At 40.7% G+C, this 20,133-nt stretch overlaps 1 protein-coding gene across 4 annotated transcripts in view; it reads right to left on the bottom strand.

Annotated features, from left to right (window-relative positions):
* The window catches only part of afg1lb (AFG1 like ATPase b), a 168,835-nt gene that overhangs the window by 58,909 nt on the left and 89,793 nt on the right, over nucleotides 1-20,133 (bottom strand). For all 4 annotated transcript variants that reach the window (XM_043687086.1, XM_043687085.1, XM_043687087.1 and 1 more), the window contains 2 exons: nucleotides 11,695-11,794; nucleotides 7,078-7,136 (listed from right to left, as the gene is read on the bottom strand). In XM_043687086.1, the coding sequence (XP_043543021.1) occupies nucleotides 7,078-7,136; nucleotides 11,695-11,794 (159 nt within the window). The remainder of the gene's footprint in view (nucleotides 1-7,077; nucleotides 7,137-11,694; nucleotides 11,795-20,133) is intronic.

Genomic DNA, 20,133 nt, shown 5'->3' with positions numbered 1-20,133 from the left:
TTGCAATGATGCTTGTTAATGGAACAGAGATATCCAAGTAACAAAAATACTAAGAAACACCAATCTATCGAATAAAAGAAGCTTACAAGGGCAAATGGTTTAACATCTCAATATACTTTAGCTATGTGCTATGTGATCAGAATGGCTCATAGTATCCATTGGAAACAAACTTTTACAAAATTAAATGATTTAAAGATCAGCAATAACAACAGAGGTCAGTGTTCTCCTGTAAAAAGCAACAGTTATGTTTGTTTACAATGGTAAAAACATCACAGCAGTCACATCATCCAAGTTTCAGTTCTAGCTCTCCACAGCAAGACCAATACATTGTGAATTCTGAAATTACATCGTACTATCAAGGTAGTTGCTTGATTTGGTAACATAGGATGTGAGCAATCTAAAGTCAAAGAGAGAAACATTCAAATTTCTGAATGTTTTGCCTTTACTGATTAATGAAAGGATCAATTGAAAGACAGGAAAGTTTACTGTTCTTGATTTGATTTTATTGTTAGGGTTATTTCATTTTTGTCTCATTTAAAACTTTAGACTCTGGGGGATGGAGTGGTCCAGTGGAAGCAGCATCTCTTTTAACCAAATTTAAATTTTTCAAATTAATGCAAGATTCCTGCAGCTCTTTAAAAAAAACCATATGTACGGTAGATTGCTTATAAGGGATCCAATCAGGCTATGTATTTTAGAGTATACAAAAATAATGAACAAGATTGTTACACATTGATTTTACTTACCACTTACGCATTACAATAGATATAATTGGGGGCGGGGAATAAAATAAACATACTCACTTTTACTGCGTTGTCATTTCAATATCACAAAGGGTTTTAATCTCAGGTATCAGTACTTCCTTGGACAGGTTTTGTCTTCCAAGGAGCTGAGTGAAAGGAGTGCAGGAATAGAATACTACAACACTGGGTAAAAGGAGGACACCTGTTTGATGTGTCTCCACATGTTGGGAGTTTATCCTTGACAATCTATTGCTGACAACGTTCGCAGGCTGTATCTCACCTTTTACTCAGTGCCTCACATCAAGAAGTCTTTTAGTGAAATATGTGGGAGGGGCTTGCTCTTCATTTTCCGACATCCTATCATGTGCTGCTTTCAGTGGTTGTTTGAGCTGCACTCATCCAGCTAAGTGGAGAGTGTTCTATTCTTCTTCTCATGCCAATCCAACCAGTACCCTTCCACTGACACTCTCATTCGACTGGCTAAACTGGTCCTTACCCTCAACAACTTCCCCTTCCAATCCTCCCACTTCCTCCAAACCAAAGGGGTAGTCATGGGTACCCGCATGGGGCCCAGCTATGCCTGCCTCTTCATTGGGTACCTGAAACAGTCCATCTTCTGCAGCTACACTGGCACCATCCCCCACCTTTTCCTCTGCTACATCAATGATGTATTGGTGCTACCTTGTGCTCCCATGAGGAGGTTGAACAGTTCATCAACTTCACAAACACTTTCCACCCTGATCTCAAGTTCACCTGAACCATCTCAGACACCTCCCCCCCCCGTTACTGGGCCTCTCCTTCTCCACTTCCCGAAGCAACTCAACACTGACATCCACTAAAAACCCACAGACTCCCACAGCTACCTAAACTACACCTCCTCCCACCCTGCCTCCTGTAAAAATTCTATCCCTTATTCCTATTTCTTCTTCCTCTGCCACATCTACTCCCAGGAGAACCAATTCCACCGCAGAACATCCCAGATGGCCTCCTTCTTCAAAGACCACAATTTTCCCTCCCATATGGTCGACGATGTACTCCAGCACATCTCCTCCACTTCCTGCACCTTCACTCTTGAACCCCACCCTTCCAACCACAACAAGGACAGAACACCACTGGTCCTCATTGTCCAACCCACCAATCTCCAGATACACCGCATCATCCTCACCATTTTTGCCACCTATAAACAGACCCCACCACCAGAGATATATTTCCCTCCCCACCACTATCTGTGTTTCAGAGAGACCATTCCCTCTGCAATTCCCTTGTCAGATCCACAACCCTCCACCTTCCTATCCTCCCGTCCTGGCATCTTCCCCTACCATCACAAGAAGTGCAAAACCTGCGCCCACACCTCTCCTCTCACCTCCGTCCAAGGCCCCAAAGGATCCTTCCACATCTGGCAGAAAGTTAGCTGTACTTCCACACACGTCATCTGACGTGGTTGGGGAGACAGGATGCCAACTTGCGGAATGTTTCAGAGTTAGTACTAAGCCCGGTGGCTTAGTACTAACTCCACCTTGCATATCCCCAAGGACGTGCAAGTCCTGAGTCTCCTCCATAGCCAAACCCTAACCACCCAACACCTGGAGGAAGAATGACAATTTTGTTGTCTCGATGTCAAGGGCAGTGACCCTCACTTTCCCTCGTGTTCAGCCCTTTTGTCCATGTTTGGGCCAAGCTTGCAACAAGTTCGGGAATGAGGTAGCCCTGGCAGAACCTAACCTGACCAACAATGAACAGGTTATTCATCAGTAAATGCCACTTGATAGCACTGTTTTCAAATCTTCAATAATATTCCAGAATGGTGTGTCAGTGCCCATATACCTGCTGCCCTTGAACTTCCAGATGTTAATGGTCATGAGTTTGGAAAGTGTTGTCCAAAGTGCCTCATTGGATTTCCGCTGTGCATCAATAGTGGAGGGACAGAATGTTTAAGGATGTTGTGCCAATCAAGCGGGCTGTTTTGTGAATGGTGTCAAGCTTCCTGAGTGCTCTTGGCCAATGGGGTGTATTTCATCAGACTCCTGACTTGTGCCTTGAAGTTGGTTGACAGGCTCGGAGTTATTGGTGTAGTATTTCTAGACTCTGATCTCCTTTTGTAGCCACTGTACTTCAATGGCTAGTTCAGTTCAGTTTCTGGTCAATGGTAACCACCAGAATGTTGGTTCAACAATGGCAATGCCATTGAATTTCAAGTGATAGTTAGCTTCATTCTGATTGGAGACAGTCATTTCTTGGCATTTGCGTAGCATGCATATTACTTGCCATATGTTAGCCAAGCCTAGATATTGTCCTGGTCTTGCTGCATTTGGACATGGACTGCTTCAGTATCTGAGGAGTCACGAATGGTGTTGAACATCATGCAATCACAAGTGAACATCTTCATTTCTGATGTTAAGATGAAGGGAAGTTCTTTGCTGAAGCAGCTGAAGATGGTTCCCACACCACCTGCCAAAGACTCAGTCCAGGGGTTGTGCCCTTTTATGTTGGCCAGCTCAGTCAGTAGCATGCTAATGAGCCATTCTTAGTCATGGACACTGATGCCCTTTATCCAGAGGACATTCTGTGCCCTTGTGTGCCCTCCAAATGGTGCTCAACATATATGAGAACTAACTCATTGCTAAAAATGGTTGGTAAGTAGTAATCAGCAGAATGTTTCATTGCCCATGTTCCATACAATGCTTTGAAACTTCATGGGATCCAGAATCAATGTTGAAGACCTCAACGGCAAATGCCATCCAACTGTATACCACTGTGCTGAAACGTCTGGTGGATGGTGATGGTGGTCTCTGGGACATGGTCTATCAAGTATGTTTCTATAGGAATGACTATTTCATACATTGCTCTGTTCAGTTATGGAATTGAATTGAATTGAATTTATTGCCCTATGTACCAAGACACAGTGAAAAGCTTTGTCTTGCAAGCAATACAGGCAGATCACATAGTTAAGAATCATAAAAGTAAACAATGGATAAATAGCAGCAAAAACAAAAACACAGGTACAGGCAAATGTTAAGAGCTTGTGAGTCCATTCAGTATTCTAACAACAGTAGGGTAGAAACTGTTACAAAACTGGCTGGTGTGTGTTGAGGCTTCTGTACCTTCTCCCCGATGGTAGGGGTTGTAGGAAAGCATTGCCAGGATGGAATGGATCTTTGAGAATGCAGGCGGCTTTTCCTTGTCAGCGGGCCTTGTAGATGGATTCTATAGATGGGAGGTTGGTCTTTGTGATTGTCCAGGCCTAGTTCACCACCCTCTGTAACTGTCTCCAATCTTGAATGTCCTTTAAGTTGCCATTCCAGGTAGTGATACATCCAGACAAAATGCTCTCGATGGCACACTTATAAAAGTTGGCAAGGGTATTCACCATCATGCCAAATTTCCTCAGCTGCCTGAAGAAGAAGAGAGGTTGTTGGGCCTTTGTAACCAGTGCCTCCACATGAAGAGTCCAAGAAAACTTGTTGTGGATGATCACTCCCATGACACTCTCCACTCATTCCACCTCTGTGCTGTTAATGTGTAGGCGGCAGGAGTGACATCCTGCCAAAAGTCAATAATGAGTTCCTTGGTTTTGCTGACATTGAGAGCTAGGTTATTCTCAGTGCACCATTTTTCCAGGTCTTCCACCTCCCATCTGTAGTCTGTTTCGTCGCCATCTGAGATTCAACCGACTATGGTGGCTTCATCAGCGAACTTTTAAATGGCATTATTCTAGTATTTAGCGACAGTCATATGCATACAGTGAATACTGTAGGTTGCTGAGTACGCACCCTTGGGAGGGACTCCAATGTTGAGTGTTATGAGGATGAAATATTGTTCCCAATCTTCACTGATTGTGGCCTGTGGGTCAGGAAACTGAGGATCCAGTTGCAGAGAGTGGGGTTTAGTCCAAGATCACTAAGTTCAGTAATCAGTCTCAGGGGGATAATAGTGTTGAAGGCTGAACTGTAGTCAATGAGTAGGATTCTTACGTAGCTGTTCTTGGCCTCATTGATGTTCTTGGGAGGACTGAAGGGCAAGTGATATGGCATCTGACGTGGATCTGTTGGCCCAATAGGCAAAATGGAGCGGGTCAAGAGAAGTGGGGAGGTTGGAGTTGATTAATGCCATGACCAAAGTACTTCATGACAATTCACCTGACCTGCACATCTTTGGACTGTGGGAGGAAACTGGAGCACCCGGAGGAAACCCATGCAGACACAGGGAGAACGTGCAAACTCCACACAGTCAGTCGCCTGAGGCGGGAATTGAACCCGGGTCTCTAGCGCTGCGAGGCAGCAGTGCTAACCACTGTAAGGTGAACGTGATGACCACTATACTACAGAAACAAGCCTCTGTTGGCCCTCTTAAAACAGGCAGGGACAGAGGCATGCTGCAGGGAGAGGTTGAAGATATTGGAGAAGACCTCTGCCAGTTGATCTGTGCAAGCTCTGAGTGCACGGCCCGGTACTCCATCTGGTGCCATCACTTTCCTTGAATGGGGCAGCTCTCCCAATTTTGGCACAGGTTAGCAAGAAGGACTTTGCAAGATCGATAGAGCTGAGTATGCCACCGCTGTTTCCAGTGCCTTGGTGAATGTAGACTGACCTCAGACTTCGTAGCAGTCTGATATAACTAGTGGCTTTCTCAGGCCTTTTAGTTATGTTGGCCAGACATTTCTTCCTTAAAAGGACATTAAAAAACTAGATTTACCACATTTAACATTGGTTTCATAATCACCATGAGACTAGATTTTAGTTCAAGATTTATTCATTGAATTCAAATTTCACCATCATAGCTGGATTCAAATCCATGGTCCCAGAACTTTAGATTGGGTCTCTGGATTACTGGTCCGGACAATACACCTCTGCTTGACTAGTTTCATTTCTCCAGCTTTCAATTTTGGTAACATCTTTGCACATTTTTATTCTACTCTCTAGAGCTTCAAAATCCTTTTTTGTGATATGGATAACAGAACCGTTCACAGTATTGCACACAATCGAACTTTGGATCTACATAACCCAAACATGACCTTCTTGCTTTTGTGTTTTATATCTGCGAGAATAAAAGTGACTGTTTGGATGGCCTTACCTTGTGTTACCTCTTTTACTGATTAATATATCTGTGTTCTCCTTAATGCTCTACATGATTTAGATTCTAATTTTCTGCCAAAAAATGATCTCCTTCATTCTCATAATACATACTTTGGCAAACAAAATTTGATGTCATTTAAAGGGACTATGGAGAGAAGGCAGAATAGGATAGGGAAACATTTCATCCGTGACTGAATGACAGAGCAGACTCGATTGACTGAATGGCCTTATCCTGCTCCCCTACCTTATGGTCTTAATCACGCTTCCACCATTTATATTGTTCTGCATATTGATACATTCTTTCACAATGTTAGCAAAACCACCAAACTGACAGCATCTACCATTTTTGATAACGGCCTTCCATTTCCTAAGTATAAATCATTCACGTATATGATGAGTGAAAAGAGTTGAATGACTTGGGTAAAAGCAATGAATTTTTCAAGCCTTGCTATGAAAAAGGATTACTGAAAAGGTCATCATAAACATGGTTGCCAGATTATCTGTCAGAAAACCTTCAGACACCAACCCATATCCACAGCCTTTGTACTGATTTGCAGATTCTGCTCTTTTGGGTGCATACAATCAATAAAATGCAACATTCTGCATTCAGAATGACTAAGAAACAAATTGTTAAGCAGCTACAAATATTATTTCAAAAACAAAAAATGTTAAACTTACAGTCATGCCCCAAACAACAAAAAAAACCAAAATGCAGTTTATCTTCACAATTCAGAGTTTAAAATCCTGGTAAACATAATGCTCTAAAAGGAACAATTACATAAATCCAATAAACTGTTTAAAAGGTAACCATTTTCCAAATAATCATGCCAAACTCACAACGAAGTCTGCGTTTAAAAGAATAGATCTCTCAACAATGAGTTAATGTACTTAGACAGTGTATGCACTGATTCAAAACACCATTCAGATGATTTCTACATGTCATTTTTTTCCTCTCCCTTGAGATTACACCTACAAGATTCCTCCACAAACTCCCCTTGCACAGTTTTCTTTTCCCCAAAACTGCCTGTGGCAATCACAGAGTTAAGAAAAAAAACAAGCTATCTAGTTGCAGTGTGCCACTCAAAAATCTAAGGACCTGTCATTGTTCGATTCTGCTTTTCGAACAGCAATTCCATTAGCAGCATTGGTGGAGTAATTATTAGCTGCATTCTCCTTGAAGGCAAGATCAAAGGAACCTGTGTAAACCCTGATTATCAATATTACAGTCAGAGAGAAAAACATCAAAACATGACTTCCTTTACCTTCAGGACAGCAATGAATGGCACAAAGTTAGCCCTCTGAAGCCCATTTTTATAGAGGTCTGAAAGAGAAAATTGATATTAGCTTTGCTACTTAGCTTGATAATAACATTTCTTTTTTAACTTTGGCAAATGCATCCCCCAACAATAGCAGATAATAGCAAGACCAAAGACACAAAATTGATTCCTGCTCGAGCAATATAGAGAGCTCATTTTATTGATCAGTGATAGTTATGATGTGAACAAGAGCAGAAAGTCCACAGACCAACTGAAATAGAAAGATCTACAATGTAGACTTGTGACACAAGTCAACTCTGAAAGAGAGAGAGATAAAGGTTTATTTTTATACAAGGACTATATAAACAACTGGTACTGCCTCTGTTCAAACACAGTGGAATAGTCCAGCAAAATACTTTTAAATAAATTATAATAAACAGATTTAGGTTGTACATAAGAGACAACTTTCATGGTCAATATATGTTTAGAGGCATTCATGAATGGTCGTTGGAACACCAGCCTCTTCAGCATGGAGTGTTGGATTTCTTTAGAAAAAGGGTTCATGGCAAGAGCCAGGCTTTCAACTCACGACTATCTTCATATTTTTACAGAAGTATCCTAACGTCTAAATTACAAAGCAGCTCAGAAGTGTAAACCATTAATGCCATTTTAATGTTTTATTCGGGCCTACCCGGAACACACACTATAACCTCACCTGGTTAGAAAAAGTGAACCAGAACTGTAACATGCTCAGAACTTGGCCTCAAGTTTTATCACTGAGTTCATGCTTCATTAATCTAGTCTGAGAGTGATTGATCTCAGTGCCATTGCTTTGTGAATGGGAAGGGTGGAAGGAGAGGAGGAGGTGGAGAAGCAGGAAGGGAGAAGAGAATGGGAGAAAAGTAGGCAAGAGCCTCCTTTGAACATTGACAGGCTTTCACAGGAAAGTACCTGTACATTAATGTGTGGTGAAGATAGAATTGTTCTCAACTGTTCTACCCACTGAAGGGCTTGTGCTCGAACGTCGATTTCCCTGCTCCTCGGATGCTGCCTAAAGTGCTATGCTTTTCCAGCACCACTCTAATCTAGAATCTGGTTTCCAGCATCTGCAGTCCTTGTTTTTACTATCCACTGAAGACAAACAGCCTGTCATACCCACATTTGAAGAATTGCTATTTTTGAACGATAAAGAAGGCAACTACCATTTGCAGGACTGTACATTCAGTAAGGAACCCCCATCCTCACAAGAGAAAGGAAAAAGTGTCAAAAAAGGAAGAAAATTCCAGCCAGTAAATTTTCATGGATATAACCATTTGCCAGTTGTTTCACTAAGATTGAATAGTATTTTAAGCTTTTACAATGCTATAGAAAGCACCATTTCAGGAATATATTACAAGGAACAGAAATACGTTCTGTCCTATTTGTTGTCCAGCATATTCTGCTCAAAGTGGTTCTTCGTGTCAGTGTAACAGGATCAATTGCAATGACCCAGACTGTTAAGCAGCAGCCAAGTGAGATTCTCACATGACTAATGCATACCTGAAGTAGGGCGTTGAAGGACTGTCAACACTCGTTCAACTGTGCACTAAAAATGAAGTCATCAAGCTCCAGAAATAAGACTTAGGGGCAACGTGAGGTGGATGAAGCTCAGAGTGGAAGGGCCCATGAACATCACTGCATAGCATAAAACCACAAATTGCTGCAAAAGCTCAGCAGATCTGGCAGCATCTGTTAAAAGGAATCAGAGTTAATGCTTTGCATCCGGGAGGAAAGGTCACTGGACTCGAAACATTAACTTTGATTCTTCTTCACAGACACTGCCAGACCTGCTGAGCTTTTCCAGCAATTTATGTTTTCATGTTTGATTTACAGCATCTGCAGTTCTTTTGATTTTTAATGCTGCATAGCAGATCAGATTGAAACATGCACATTAGAATTAAGTCAAACACAAGGACGGCTGCAGTTTGGAAGCAGTTCTGGCCCATATTGCTGCAACCTTAAATCCAATAATAAAACTGTGCATTTTTCAAAGTCCAATGCGATAGGGTTTGAGCTATAGGGAGAGGCTGAAGATGCTGGGGCTATTTTTCCTGGAGGAATGGAGGCGAATGTGACCTTACAGTGGTTTATAGGGAGGACTGTGGCTCAGTGATTTGCACTGCTGCCTCACAGCGCCAGGGACCCAGGTTGGATTCCTGCCTCAGGCAACTGTCTGTGTGGAGCTTGACAATTCTCCCACTATCTGTGTGGATTTCTTCTCACAATCCAAAGATGTGCAGGTTAGGTGTCATGGCCATATTAAATTGTCCACAGTGTTCAGCAATGTGTAGGTTAGGTGTATTAGTTAGGGGCAAATGTAGAATACAGAGGAACCTCGATTATCCAAATACCAGTTATCCGAAAATCAGATTATCCAAAGAAGATCTCGAGGTCCCGATAGAAACATTACATCAAAGACGTGTTTCCAACAGTGATCGCATCTTTTATTTACAATGATTAAACAGGCACTGTCTCCAAATGACTGACCTCCCACCCTCTCTCTCTCTCCACACTTTTCCTGGAGTTCTACAGAGGGGTGTACCCTAACACCCCCCCCCCACTTCCCCAGATAATTTCTCCAACATTCTCCAGTACAGGGCAAAAGTGGAACCTCTCAAAAAGTTGCAGTAAAAGATAGTGTTCTTGGCTGTGGCTGTGTGCACGCGCACTATTGGAAGACTTACCCCACAAAGGCAGCAGCAGTCTTGTTGTTTGTGTACAATCCGGAGAAGGATGGGGGTGGATAGGTGCCCCACACCGTTTGGTGGGGGGTGTTGGAGGTGGGGGCGGGCAGTGTTGCATGGCGGGAGCGGGGTTGGACGGGATTAGGGGCAGGGGCGATGTTAGACGGGATTGGGAGTGCAAGCGGGGTTGGGGAGCAGGGGACGGAGGTCAGTTGGGGGCAGGGGCTCATGCGGTGACCTGCTGCAGTCTCCTGAACAAGGAGCAAACTTTAAAAACTCCGAGCCCCAGAGGGGAGGCATTTAATCAATTAACCAAACGAAATAGTGCCCGCCCATCCCGTTTGGATAATCAAGGTTCCCCAGTAATAGGCTACTGAAAAGGGTCTGTGTGGATTCTTTTTGGAGGGTCGGTGTGGACTTGTTGGGCCTAATGGCCCATTTCCATACTGAAGGGATTCTATAATTCTATGAAAATCTTGAGGGGCGTAGATAGGGTAAATAAACCAAATCATTTTGCTAGGGTGGGGTAGTACAGAACCAGAGGGCAGAGGTTTGAGGTAAGTGGGGCAAGATTTAAAAAGGACTTAAGGGGCAACCTTTTCACACAGAGGGTGCGTGTTTGGATTGAGCTGCCAGAGGAAATGATGGAGGCTGGGTGGGTATAGGAAAAAGGAAGGATTGAGAGAGATACAGGCAAAATGCTGGCAAACGGGATTGGATTAATTTAGGATATCTGGTCAGCACGGACTAATTGGATGGAAGGGTCTGTTTCCGTGCTGTACAACTTTATGACTCAAAAAATATAGTCAATCATAGAAATCAAATTACGTAGCTTAAATATAAAGCCTCCTTCAGGACCAAATTATGGTGATCAAGTTACAAACCATCATGAACATAGAGAAAGCAAAAGGCCCCAGATCTTAGCTTCCTGCAAAATCTTCCACAAAATAACTAGCATCAGACTGACTATCTTCACTGGATCACAGCTTGAATGCTAACCACCAATTTTATCAGAGGTCAGATATATCAATAATTAGGACAAATAAAGATTCCTAGAATTATATCTCCTGCAGAATTAACTTACTCTTAAATCTTTATGTCCATAAGTTGTGCTATGTTGCCAAAATTTTATGAAACTTGTTCACAAGGTTGGTAAGGTTTGTTATGTGGGAGGAAGTCTTGACAACTCCTGAATGCTATTTATTATGCAAATTTACCTGGGGTACTCACAACAGAAGTATAAACGATTACTGATCAAGGAAAAAAAAGAAAATATTATTGCAGGTTTTTGAGTACAATAAAAGCTTGATGAGGACTTAACCTGTTTTAAGTATTTTTCCCAACATTCAGTAAGGTATTTAAATATTAAGATTATCTCGATGCAGAGCAGGAAGAATTCTTGGATTCATTAAAAATTAGCTAAAGATATAAATAGTGATCCAAATGCTAACTTGAGAAGGTAAATAAGTGAAAAAAGTTTGCAAATGCAAATGCCCTAAAGCAACAAGTTAAGCTGATAGTTATGTGACAACTTCCGGGAAGGTTAGAGGATGGAAAAAGTCAAAGTTAATTTCTTTTCTCTTTCAAATAATATAAATACTTTTATCCATCTTAGTTTCTACTACCATTGTCAGGAAGCAAATGGAAAATTGCTCCCAGCCTCCACAAGTACAGCTTTGTAATCAACTTCAAGATTGAACCCAATACAACACCACACCACCTCCTCCCCATTTTCTCTTCCATATCTTTGACCAGCAGCTCATCATCGTTTCATCAAGTACGATGGATTCAAACAGCATGATCAATGTAGTTGTCACCATATGCATTAATGCCCATACACAAAGACCAGACTGCCAAGAGTGATCATAATCGCAGTTAATCCATTTCTTACTGCTCTTACCTTCGGGTGGTCTATTGGATGTGGCAACAACAACAACACCATTTTGAAATAGGTTTTCGAAAAGCTGCTTCAGTATCATGGCATCAGCAATGTCTGTAACCTTACAAAGTAGAAATAAATCAACAAACGATTATGATCTTTCATAATATGTAACTGAATATAAAGCATCTTATCATCAAGTGTAATAGGCTAAATCTAAGAGTTTCAAACACAAACATTTTATCATTTAAATTAATTAGTTATTTCATAAAAGATGCTCAAATGGATCTGTGCCATCTAAAATTGAAAGATTTATAATGAAACCGGATGAAAAATATTACAGCAAGAAATGATCAAATATGAATTACATATTATCAAATTAAATACAATATGCATTTGAACATATAAATTACAAGATGTAGGCCACTCAGCTACTTGAGTCTGCTATACCATTTGATAAGATCATGGTTCATATGATTGCTCTACTTTCCAGCCAACTTTCAATAACCTTTCACTCCCTTGTATATAATCGACTCAATAATCGACAAACTTGTGCCTTAAAAATGCCGAATTACTCTGCTTCCATCATGCTTTGAGAAGAGTTCCAAAGATTCATGATCTTTCATGATGAAAACTAATCTATACATAATGCGCAACTCCATATTTGCCAACAGATATCATGAGTTCTAGATTCTTCCATAAGAGGAAACATCCTTTCCGCATCCACCTAGACAAGACCCTTCAGGATCTTCAATGCTTCAATCAAGTCATTTGTTAATCTTCTAAACTCCAGTGGATACAACCGTAGTCCTCATAAGATAACCAGCCTATTCTAGATAATAGTCCAGCAAATCTTCTCTGAACTGTTTCCAATGTAGTTACATCCTTCCTTAAATAAGATGACAAATACTGTACACTGTACTATCATCTCACAAATGCTTATTTACCTGAAACGTAACCTCCTTACTTGGGTAATCAATTCCCCCCACACTATACAATAACTTTTGTTTTAATTATTACTTGTTGTATCTATACACTAACCTTTTGCAATTCACACTCTCGGAAAGCCAGATGCCTCTCCGTCTCAGACCTTAGCAATCTCTTATGATTTAGATCCATGTTTTTATTCTTCCTGCCAAAAGTGACAACTTTCCATTTTCCCACATTATACTTGATTTACCAAATTTTTGCCCATTCACTTAATTTAGCTATATTATTTGTAGCTTTATTTTGTCTTCTTCACAACTTACTTTCCAACTTTGTTTCATCAACAAAATTAACAATCACACCTTCACACAAAGCAGCACAGAATATGAGAAATGGAGTAGGCCAATTGGATATTTCTGCTGCTTTTCCATTCAATATGATCATGGCTGATCATTCAACTTCAACATTTGAATTTAGCATTTTGATAATATTAAAACCAGTGAAAAGATCCGATGTTTTGGGGATACAAAACTGGACATTTTGAACAGTTAGGGGGAGTATTGCCAAGCCACCAACAAGTACAGACTGCCAGCAGAACAGCTCTCTGAAAAGGTACCTACCTTTCAGTTTGTACAGCAGAATATTGAAACCAACCTAGAGAAAATCTACAGAGAAAAATCTACAAAGGAGGATCGACAAAGCTGACTGGTTTTTGAAACGTGACTTTTTAAAAAAATCTTAATCGGGTTTTGTTTTTATCGGTTGTTTCTAATTGAGTGGGAGATAAAAGATAGGTTTAAGAGAAAGAAGATGCAAATAGTTATTGGTTTTAATATTCTCAGTTGGACTGAAAGAATAAAGTTGCTAGTTTTTACTTTAAATAGTGACCTCTGGGATAGTTCTTTGCCTCTCGAATTTTAACAGCGGGAGGTGAATCTTTTCTGTGTAGCTGGTTTAAATTAGCAGAGGGGTTTACCCTGTATCGAAACAGTTTGGGGTCTTTTGTCTGGGATTTGAACAGGTTTAGACAGATCCAGTCTGAGATTTGGACAGATTTGGGGTACAAAAAAGCCCAGTAGATTTAAACAATTGCACGTTAAATAAAACGTAGGTGAGACAATTTGCCTAATTCCGGTGACTTGTGGTTGGTTAAATTAAAAGTGAGAGAAATGGCTCTTAAAATTACTGAAGAGGCTCTGCGACTTGAAGATAATTCTCAAATTTGCCAAGAAATTTGAGAAGGAAAGAAAAGGGCCATACTTTTAGAATTAGCAAAGAAGTTAGAGAGGGTTTAACGGAGGACAAAAGTAAAGTTGAAATTGTAAGGGAATTACTCAAACACTTAGGTGTGTCAGAGAAACAGACAGTAGAGGTAGAAAATCTGAAATTACAATGGAGGAAAACGGAGTTAGAAGATAAACAAAGAGAGAGAGAAAAGAAAAAGAGAGAAGGTTCTCAGTTGAGCAAAGAGAGAGAGGAAAGGGAGAGAGAGGAAAGGAAGAGACAAAAACAGAATTTGAACTAGCGAAGTTGTGATTTCGTCAGCAAAGTCAAGTTAACAGGATGGAGATTAAAAGAGAAGGTAGTGATATATACAAATATGTCAAAACAAATTTTGACAAAACACATGTCTGCCACATTTTGATGAGAAAGATGTTGAAGCCTTCTTTATTTCATTTGGAAAACTGGCTAGGCAGATGTAGTGGTCCAAGGATTTACAGGTAATGCTAGTTCAGACTAAACTGGTAGGCAGAGCTAGTGAGATATTTGCTGTGCTGTCAGATGCGGGGTCAAGAGATTATGAAGAGGTCAAATAGGCTATTTTAAGTGCATATGAATTGATACCAGAAGTGTATAGATAGCGGTTCAGAAACATAAAGGAGAAACCAGGTCAGATTTACGTTGAGTTCGAAAGAATTAAACACAGCCATTTTGATAGATGGGTGCGGGCTTTAAAGATAGGTAGGACCTAAGAGGTTCTAAGAGAGATTATTCCGCTGGAGGAGTTTAAAAACTCACTTCGGGAGATAAGAAGAATTCAAGTAGAGGCACATAAAGTTCAGCATGTGAGAAGGTCAGCAGAATTAGCAGGCGAATACATGTTGGTGCATAAGACAAGCTTCCGGCCAGAATTTTGTCTGTGAGGGATAGAAGTTGGAAGAAGGGGAGATCCCACACTCCAAAACAAAAAGAGTAGAAAACATTGGTAAGAGTTTACCACAGGCTAAAAAAGAAGCCCAAGAGGGTGGAAAGGAGGTGCAAGGCCTCAGGTGCTTCCATGTGGTAAAGTGGGACATGTAAAGTCACAGTGCTGGTCATTAAAGAAAGGCGGTGTGGTAAAAGAAGCTAAGCCAGTGGCATTAGTGAAAGTAGTAAAGGAAACCCCCAGAAGAGCCGAGGAGCTGGTGGAGAGTGCACAGCCTAGGCAGGGGCTGGGTATGGAGCTAGTACCTGATCTCTATAAAGAATTTGCCTCTGTGGGTAAAGTTTACTCAGAAAGAACAGGGGGAGAAGGACAAGAACTTATAGTTTTGAGAGATACATGATCTACCCAGTCACTGATAGTAAGAGATGAGCGAATTTGCACCCTTTCTGATCTGTTACCAGAGAGTGTGGTCATTTGTGGGATAGATGGACAGAAATTTAGCGTTCCCCTATGTCAGATCAGGTTGGAGCACCAACTCAAGATTGGGGAAGTTACAGTGGGAGGGATTGACAGAATGTCAGTTCCAGGAATCCAGTTTATTCTTGGGAATGATTTAGCAGGATCCAACATGGGGAGTGACGCCGCTTGTTGTGGAGAAGCCTAAGGAAGACAAGAAACTGAGGAGTTAAAACAGAAATATCCTGGTATTTTCCCAGACTATGTGGTAACCAGATCCCACTATCATAAGTTACAGCACAAAGCAAAAACTAAAGAGAAAGGTGAAGGAGTTAAGGTTCAGTTAGTGGACACCCTGTTTGACATAATGGTGCAGGAAAAACCTCAACAGACAGAGGGTCAGACAGAAGTGTTTCGTCCTGAAAGGCTATGGGACTTACAACAAAAAGACAATAAGATAAAAGATACATATGTGGATGCGTACTCCAAAAATGAGGCAACGGATATTCCTGAGGATTATCATCTGAAAGACGGAAATGGAGCAGGTTAGTGCAGAGGAGAAATGGGCTGAAGTGCACCAGATTGTGTTGCTGGTAGCATGCAGACAGGAAATGTTACAGTAGCACATGAGCTACCTGTCGGAGGTCGCCTAATGATACGAAAGACTCAAGCTAAGGTACGAACACCTTTTTATTGGCCTGGAATGAGGCTAACTTTTGTTGTACATGTCATACATGCCAAATGGTAGGTAAGCCACAGGCAGTAATAAAACCAGTACTTTTGTTGTCGATTCCTGCATCTGAAGAACCTTTCACTCGGGTAATAGTCGATTGCGTAGGCCCCCTCCCAAGAACCAGAAGTGGGAACCAGTACTTGTTAACCATAATGGGTGTGTATACCAGATTTCCTGAGGCAATTCCGTTACAGAGTATCAAGATAAAAAGGGTGGTAGAGGAGTTAATAGCTTTCTTCGCATGGTACGGGCTACCCTGAGAGATTCAATCAGACCAAGGGTCTAATTTTACTGCTAGGCCATTTAAGGAAGTTATGGATAGCTTAGATATACAGCACTTTAAATCCAATGCATAACATCCTTTGCCATTAGAGATGCCCCAAATGAACCTCCTCAGTTCACTCCCTTCGTGTTAATATTCAGTCATGAAGTGAGAGGCCCTTTGAAATTAATTGAAGAGAAATTGACAGGACCAAAGTTGGAGATCTGACACTTACATTATGTATGGGAGGTGAGGGAGAGACTAAATCGAGTAGGTGAGTTAGCTAAAGAGGGCACAGTGTAGAATGAAGCAGGTGGCAGATAAAAGCTCCGAGACTTGGATGTTTTCCCAAAGAGATGACGTGTTAGTACTGTTACCAGTGATAGGAGATCCCTTCAAAACCAGGTTTAGTGGTCCCTATCAAATTGAGAAAAGGTTGAGTCAGGTGAACTGTTTAGTAAAGATGTCAGCTAGGGAAGAAAACAATATTGGGTATGTTATGTGAACATGTTGAAACCGTATTACACTAGAGAAAAAGAACTGGAGAAACAGTTGTTAGTTACTGCCCGCAGAGTGAGGACTCAAATCCAGATGGTGTGGATTTTGATGTGCCTCAAAATAGATTTAAAAATAAACAAGTCCTTAAGGAGTGGGATAGCTTAGTAAACTGTCTGTCTGTCTCAGGAGCACAGAATGCAGTTGAAAGGTTTATTACTGCAGTATGAGGACATATGTAATAATCAGATGGGGAGGGCTAATGTTATTGTACATGAAGTAGATGTAGGGAATACTGCTCCAATAAAGCATCCCCCTTTCAAAGCCAGACAGGTCCAGGAGGCAGAGGCCACGCATAACGAGGGTATCATTGAACAGAGCCAGAGTGAGTAGAGTTCGTCGATCTTCTTAGTTCCCAAACTGGACAGGACTCAACAATTTTGCGTGGATTATCAGAAGGTCTCCAAGATTGGAGGACTGAGTCGAGAAAATTGGACAGGCCAGTTATATCACCAAGTTGGACTTACTGCGTGCTTATTGGCAGGTACCTTTATCAGAGATGGCGAAAGAAATTTGTAACCCCAAATGGGCTATATCAATTTAAAGTGATGCCCTTTGGAATGAAGAATGCACCCACCACATTCCAAACACTCAGGAACAGAGTTGTGGCTGGGTTAACAAACTGTGCAGCCTATTTGGTTGATATAATGATCTTTAGTAAGTCCTGGAAAGATCACATGGTACAGTTGGCAGAGCTCTTTGAACAACTATGAGAAGCAAAACTGGTAATAAACTTAAAACTGAATTCACGAAAGCAGAGGTGACGTTCTTGGGACACAACATCGGTCATGGAATCTTGACCCCACAGAATGCATCATGAAGGCAGTCAAGGAATTTCTACAACCAACCTTGAAGAAAGAGGTCTTTCGATTCTTGAGACGAAGCAGATTCTATCAGAAGTTCAGCAGTGTAGTGGCACCGTTAACCGATTTGCTGAAGAAGAACACAAGATTTAGGTGGACAGAACACTGCCAGAGGTATTCGACCATCTGAAAGCAATATTAACCACCGCACCAGTTTTAGCTCCACCAAATATTTCAAAACCTTTTAAAGTTGCCATCGTTGCAAGTGACTTGGAGCTGTTCTGCTACAGGAAGATGTTGGTGGGATTGAACTGCCAGTTGGTTACTTTTCGAAGAAACTCAACATCCACCAGAGGAAATATTCCATGATCGATAAAGAACTATTTGGTACTGGCCTTACAACATTTTGAGGTGTATGGCACAAACAATGTGTCAGAGATGGTTGTGTACATGGATCACAATCCTCTTACATTCTTGGAACGCTTTAAAGAATATGCAACTACTTTATTGGAGTCTTATGTTACAGACTCTTAATTTACATAATGTACATGTTGTGGATTGAAAGAATGTAATTGCAGATGTATTAATCACAGATTTAACTGATAAAGTATGGATAAGATTGGTACCTACTCACTGTTATATTTATGTGGGAAGAAGTTAAATTAAAGTCATGTCATGACATTGTGGTTAAGGGACAGAGAAAAAAAAATGAAGCCATCTTTTCATTATGATGGTTCTTATTTTTTTCTTTAAGGGGTGAGGTGTTATGAAGGTGTAGAGATGTACTTTAATTGAGTTGAAAAGCTAGCATGGACTGACAAAGCACAGAATCCTGAACACGGTAACATTGAAACACTTGGTCAAAACAAATAGCAGCATCTGGGTTTCCACCAAACAAAAGCAAATTCAAATTCGGCCAATCAATTTAAATTATGCTCCAAGATACCAAAATCCAATCAAATTTGAATTTAGTATTTGATAATATTAAAACCAATGAAACAATCCGATATTTTGGGGTATAATCTGGACATTTTGAACAGTTAGGGGAAAACTGCCAAGCCACCAACAAATACAGACTACAGCAGAACAGCCCTTTGAAAGGTACCTCTCCATAAGATTGTGCAGCAGAACATCGAAACCAACCTAGAAAAAATCTACAGAGAAAAATCTATAAAGGAGAATCGACAAAGCTGACTGGTTTTTGAAACATGATTTTTTAAAAAAAATCTTAATCAGGGTTTTTTAAAAATCAAATTAGTATTGTGGAGTGGGAGATAAAAGATAAGTTTAAGAGAAAGGAGTTGTAAATAGTTGTTGGTTTTAATATTCTCTGTTGGAGTGAAAGAATAAAATTATTAGTTTTTACTTTAAATAGTGACCTTTGGGATAGTTCTTTGCCTCTCGAATTTTAACAGATTATAACACGAGGTGAATCTTTTCTGTGTGGCTGGTTTAAATTAGCAGAGGGGTTTAACCCGTGTTGTAACATTTGATACCCTTTCTGATTAAAAATCTGTCAATTTCAGCCTTGAATATGCTTAACAACTCAGCCTTGACAGCCCTCTGTGACATGTTGTCTCTTTACTGCTAGAGTCAAAAACATCACTAAGCTGCTGCAGAACATTCTGAAGTTGGGAGGAGAACAGATGGAGACTGTGGTCCATCTCACTACCAATGACAGAGATAAGAGAGAGATGAGGTCCTTCCAGCGCAACACAGGGAACTAGGATTAAATTGAAAAACAGGAACTCAAAGATATTACATGTTAGGATTACTCACAGCGTCACATGTTACTAAGATCAGGAATAAAAGAATAGGCTGGGTGAACATTTGTCAAAACAGTGTGTTTAGGAGGGAGGGATTTAGATTCTTGAGGCATAAGAACTAATTTTGGAATACATGGATTGTGAACAAGCTGGAAGGTTGTACCCTAGCAGGAAGCAGGATTGGAACCAATATTTTCACATAAAATGCTCACTAGTACAATGGGGAATAAATGGAGTTGCAGGGCAATGGAAAACTGAGCAGAGAGACAAGAGTGAGAGAAGCAAAGATGGAAATGAAAGATAGAAGAAAAAAATGCAAAAGTGAGAGGCAGAGGAACAAGGGCTTGCAGAAAATAGGACAGGAATACAGACAAAAAGTGGAAAAACATCATAAGTTAAAGGCTTTATTTCTGAATGCATGGAGCATTCACAATGAGGTTATTGAACTAATGTCAACAAGAATAGTTGTAAGCAGATGCAAAATCTTTGCAATTGCAGAGACATGGCTGCACAGTGACAAAGGCTGGGAAATTAAATCCAAGATTATTCAATCTTTAGGAACGACAAGGAAAAAGAAAATAGAAGTGGGATGAAATCAGAACAACAGTGAAAAGGATATCGAGACAGGTAATGTGAATATGCTAACAATCTGGGTGGAGCTAAGAAGAAACAAGGGTTCAAAACGTTACTGGCAGTTGTCTATCGGTCTCCACACGATAGTGGTAAAATAGCACGTCATTAAATAGGAAATTAGAGATGCACGCAGTAAGGTTGCTACAGTAATCATCAGTGACTTAAATCTACCTAGAGAC

This window comes from Chiloscyllium plagiosum, chromosome 3, assembly GCF_004010195.1.
Source record: "Chiloscyllium plagiosum isolate BGI_BamShark_2017 chromosome 3, ASM401019v2, whole genome shotgun sequence".
Taxonomy (NCBI): Eukaryota; Metazoa; Chordata; class Chondrichthyes; order Orectolobiformes; family Hemiscylliidae; genus Chiloscyllium; species Chiloscyllium plagiosum.
This window is presented reverse-complemented; position numbering and strand designations above follow the sequence as displayed.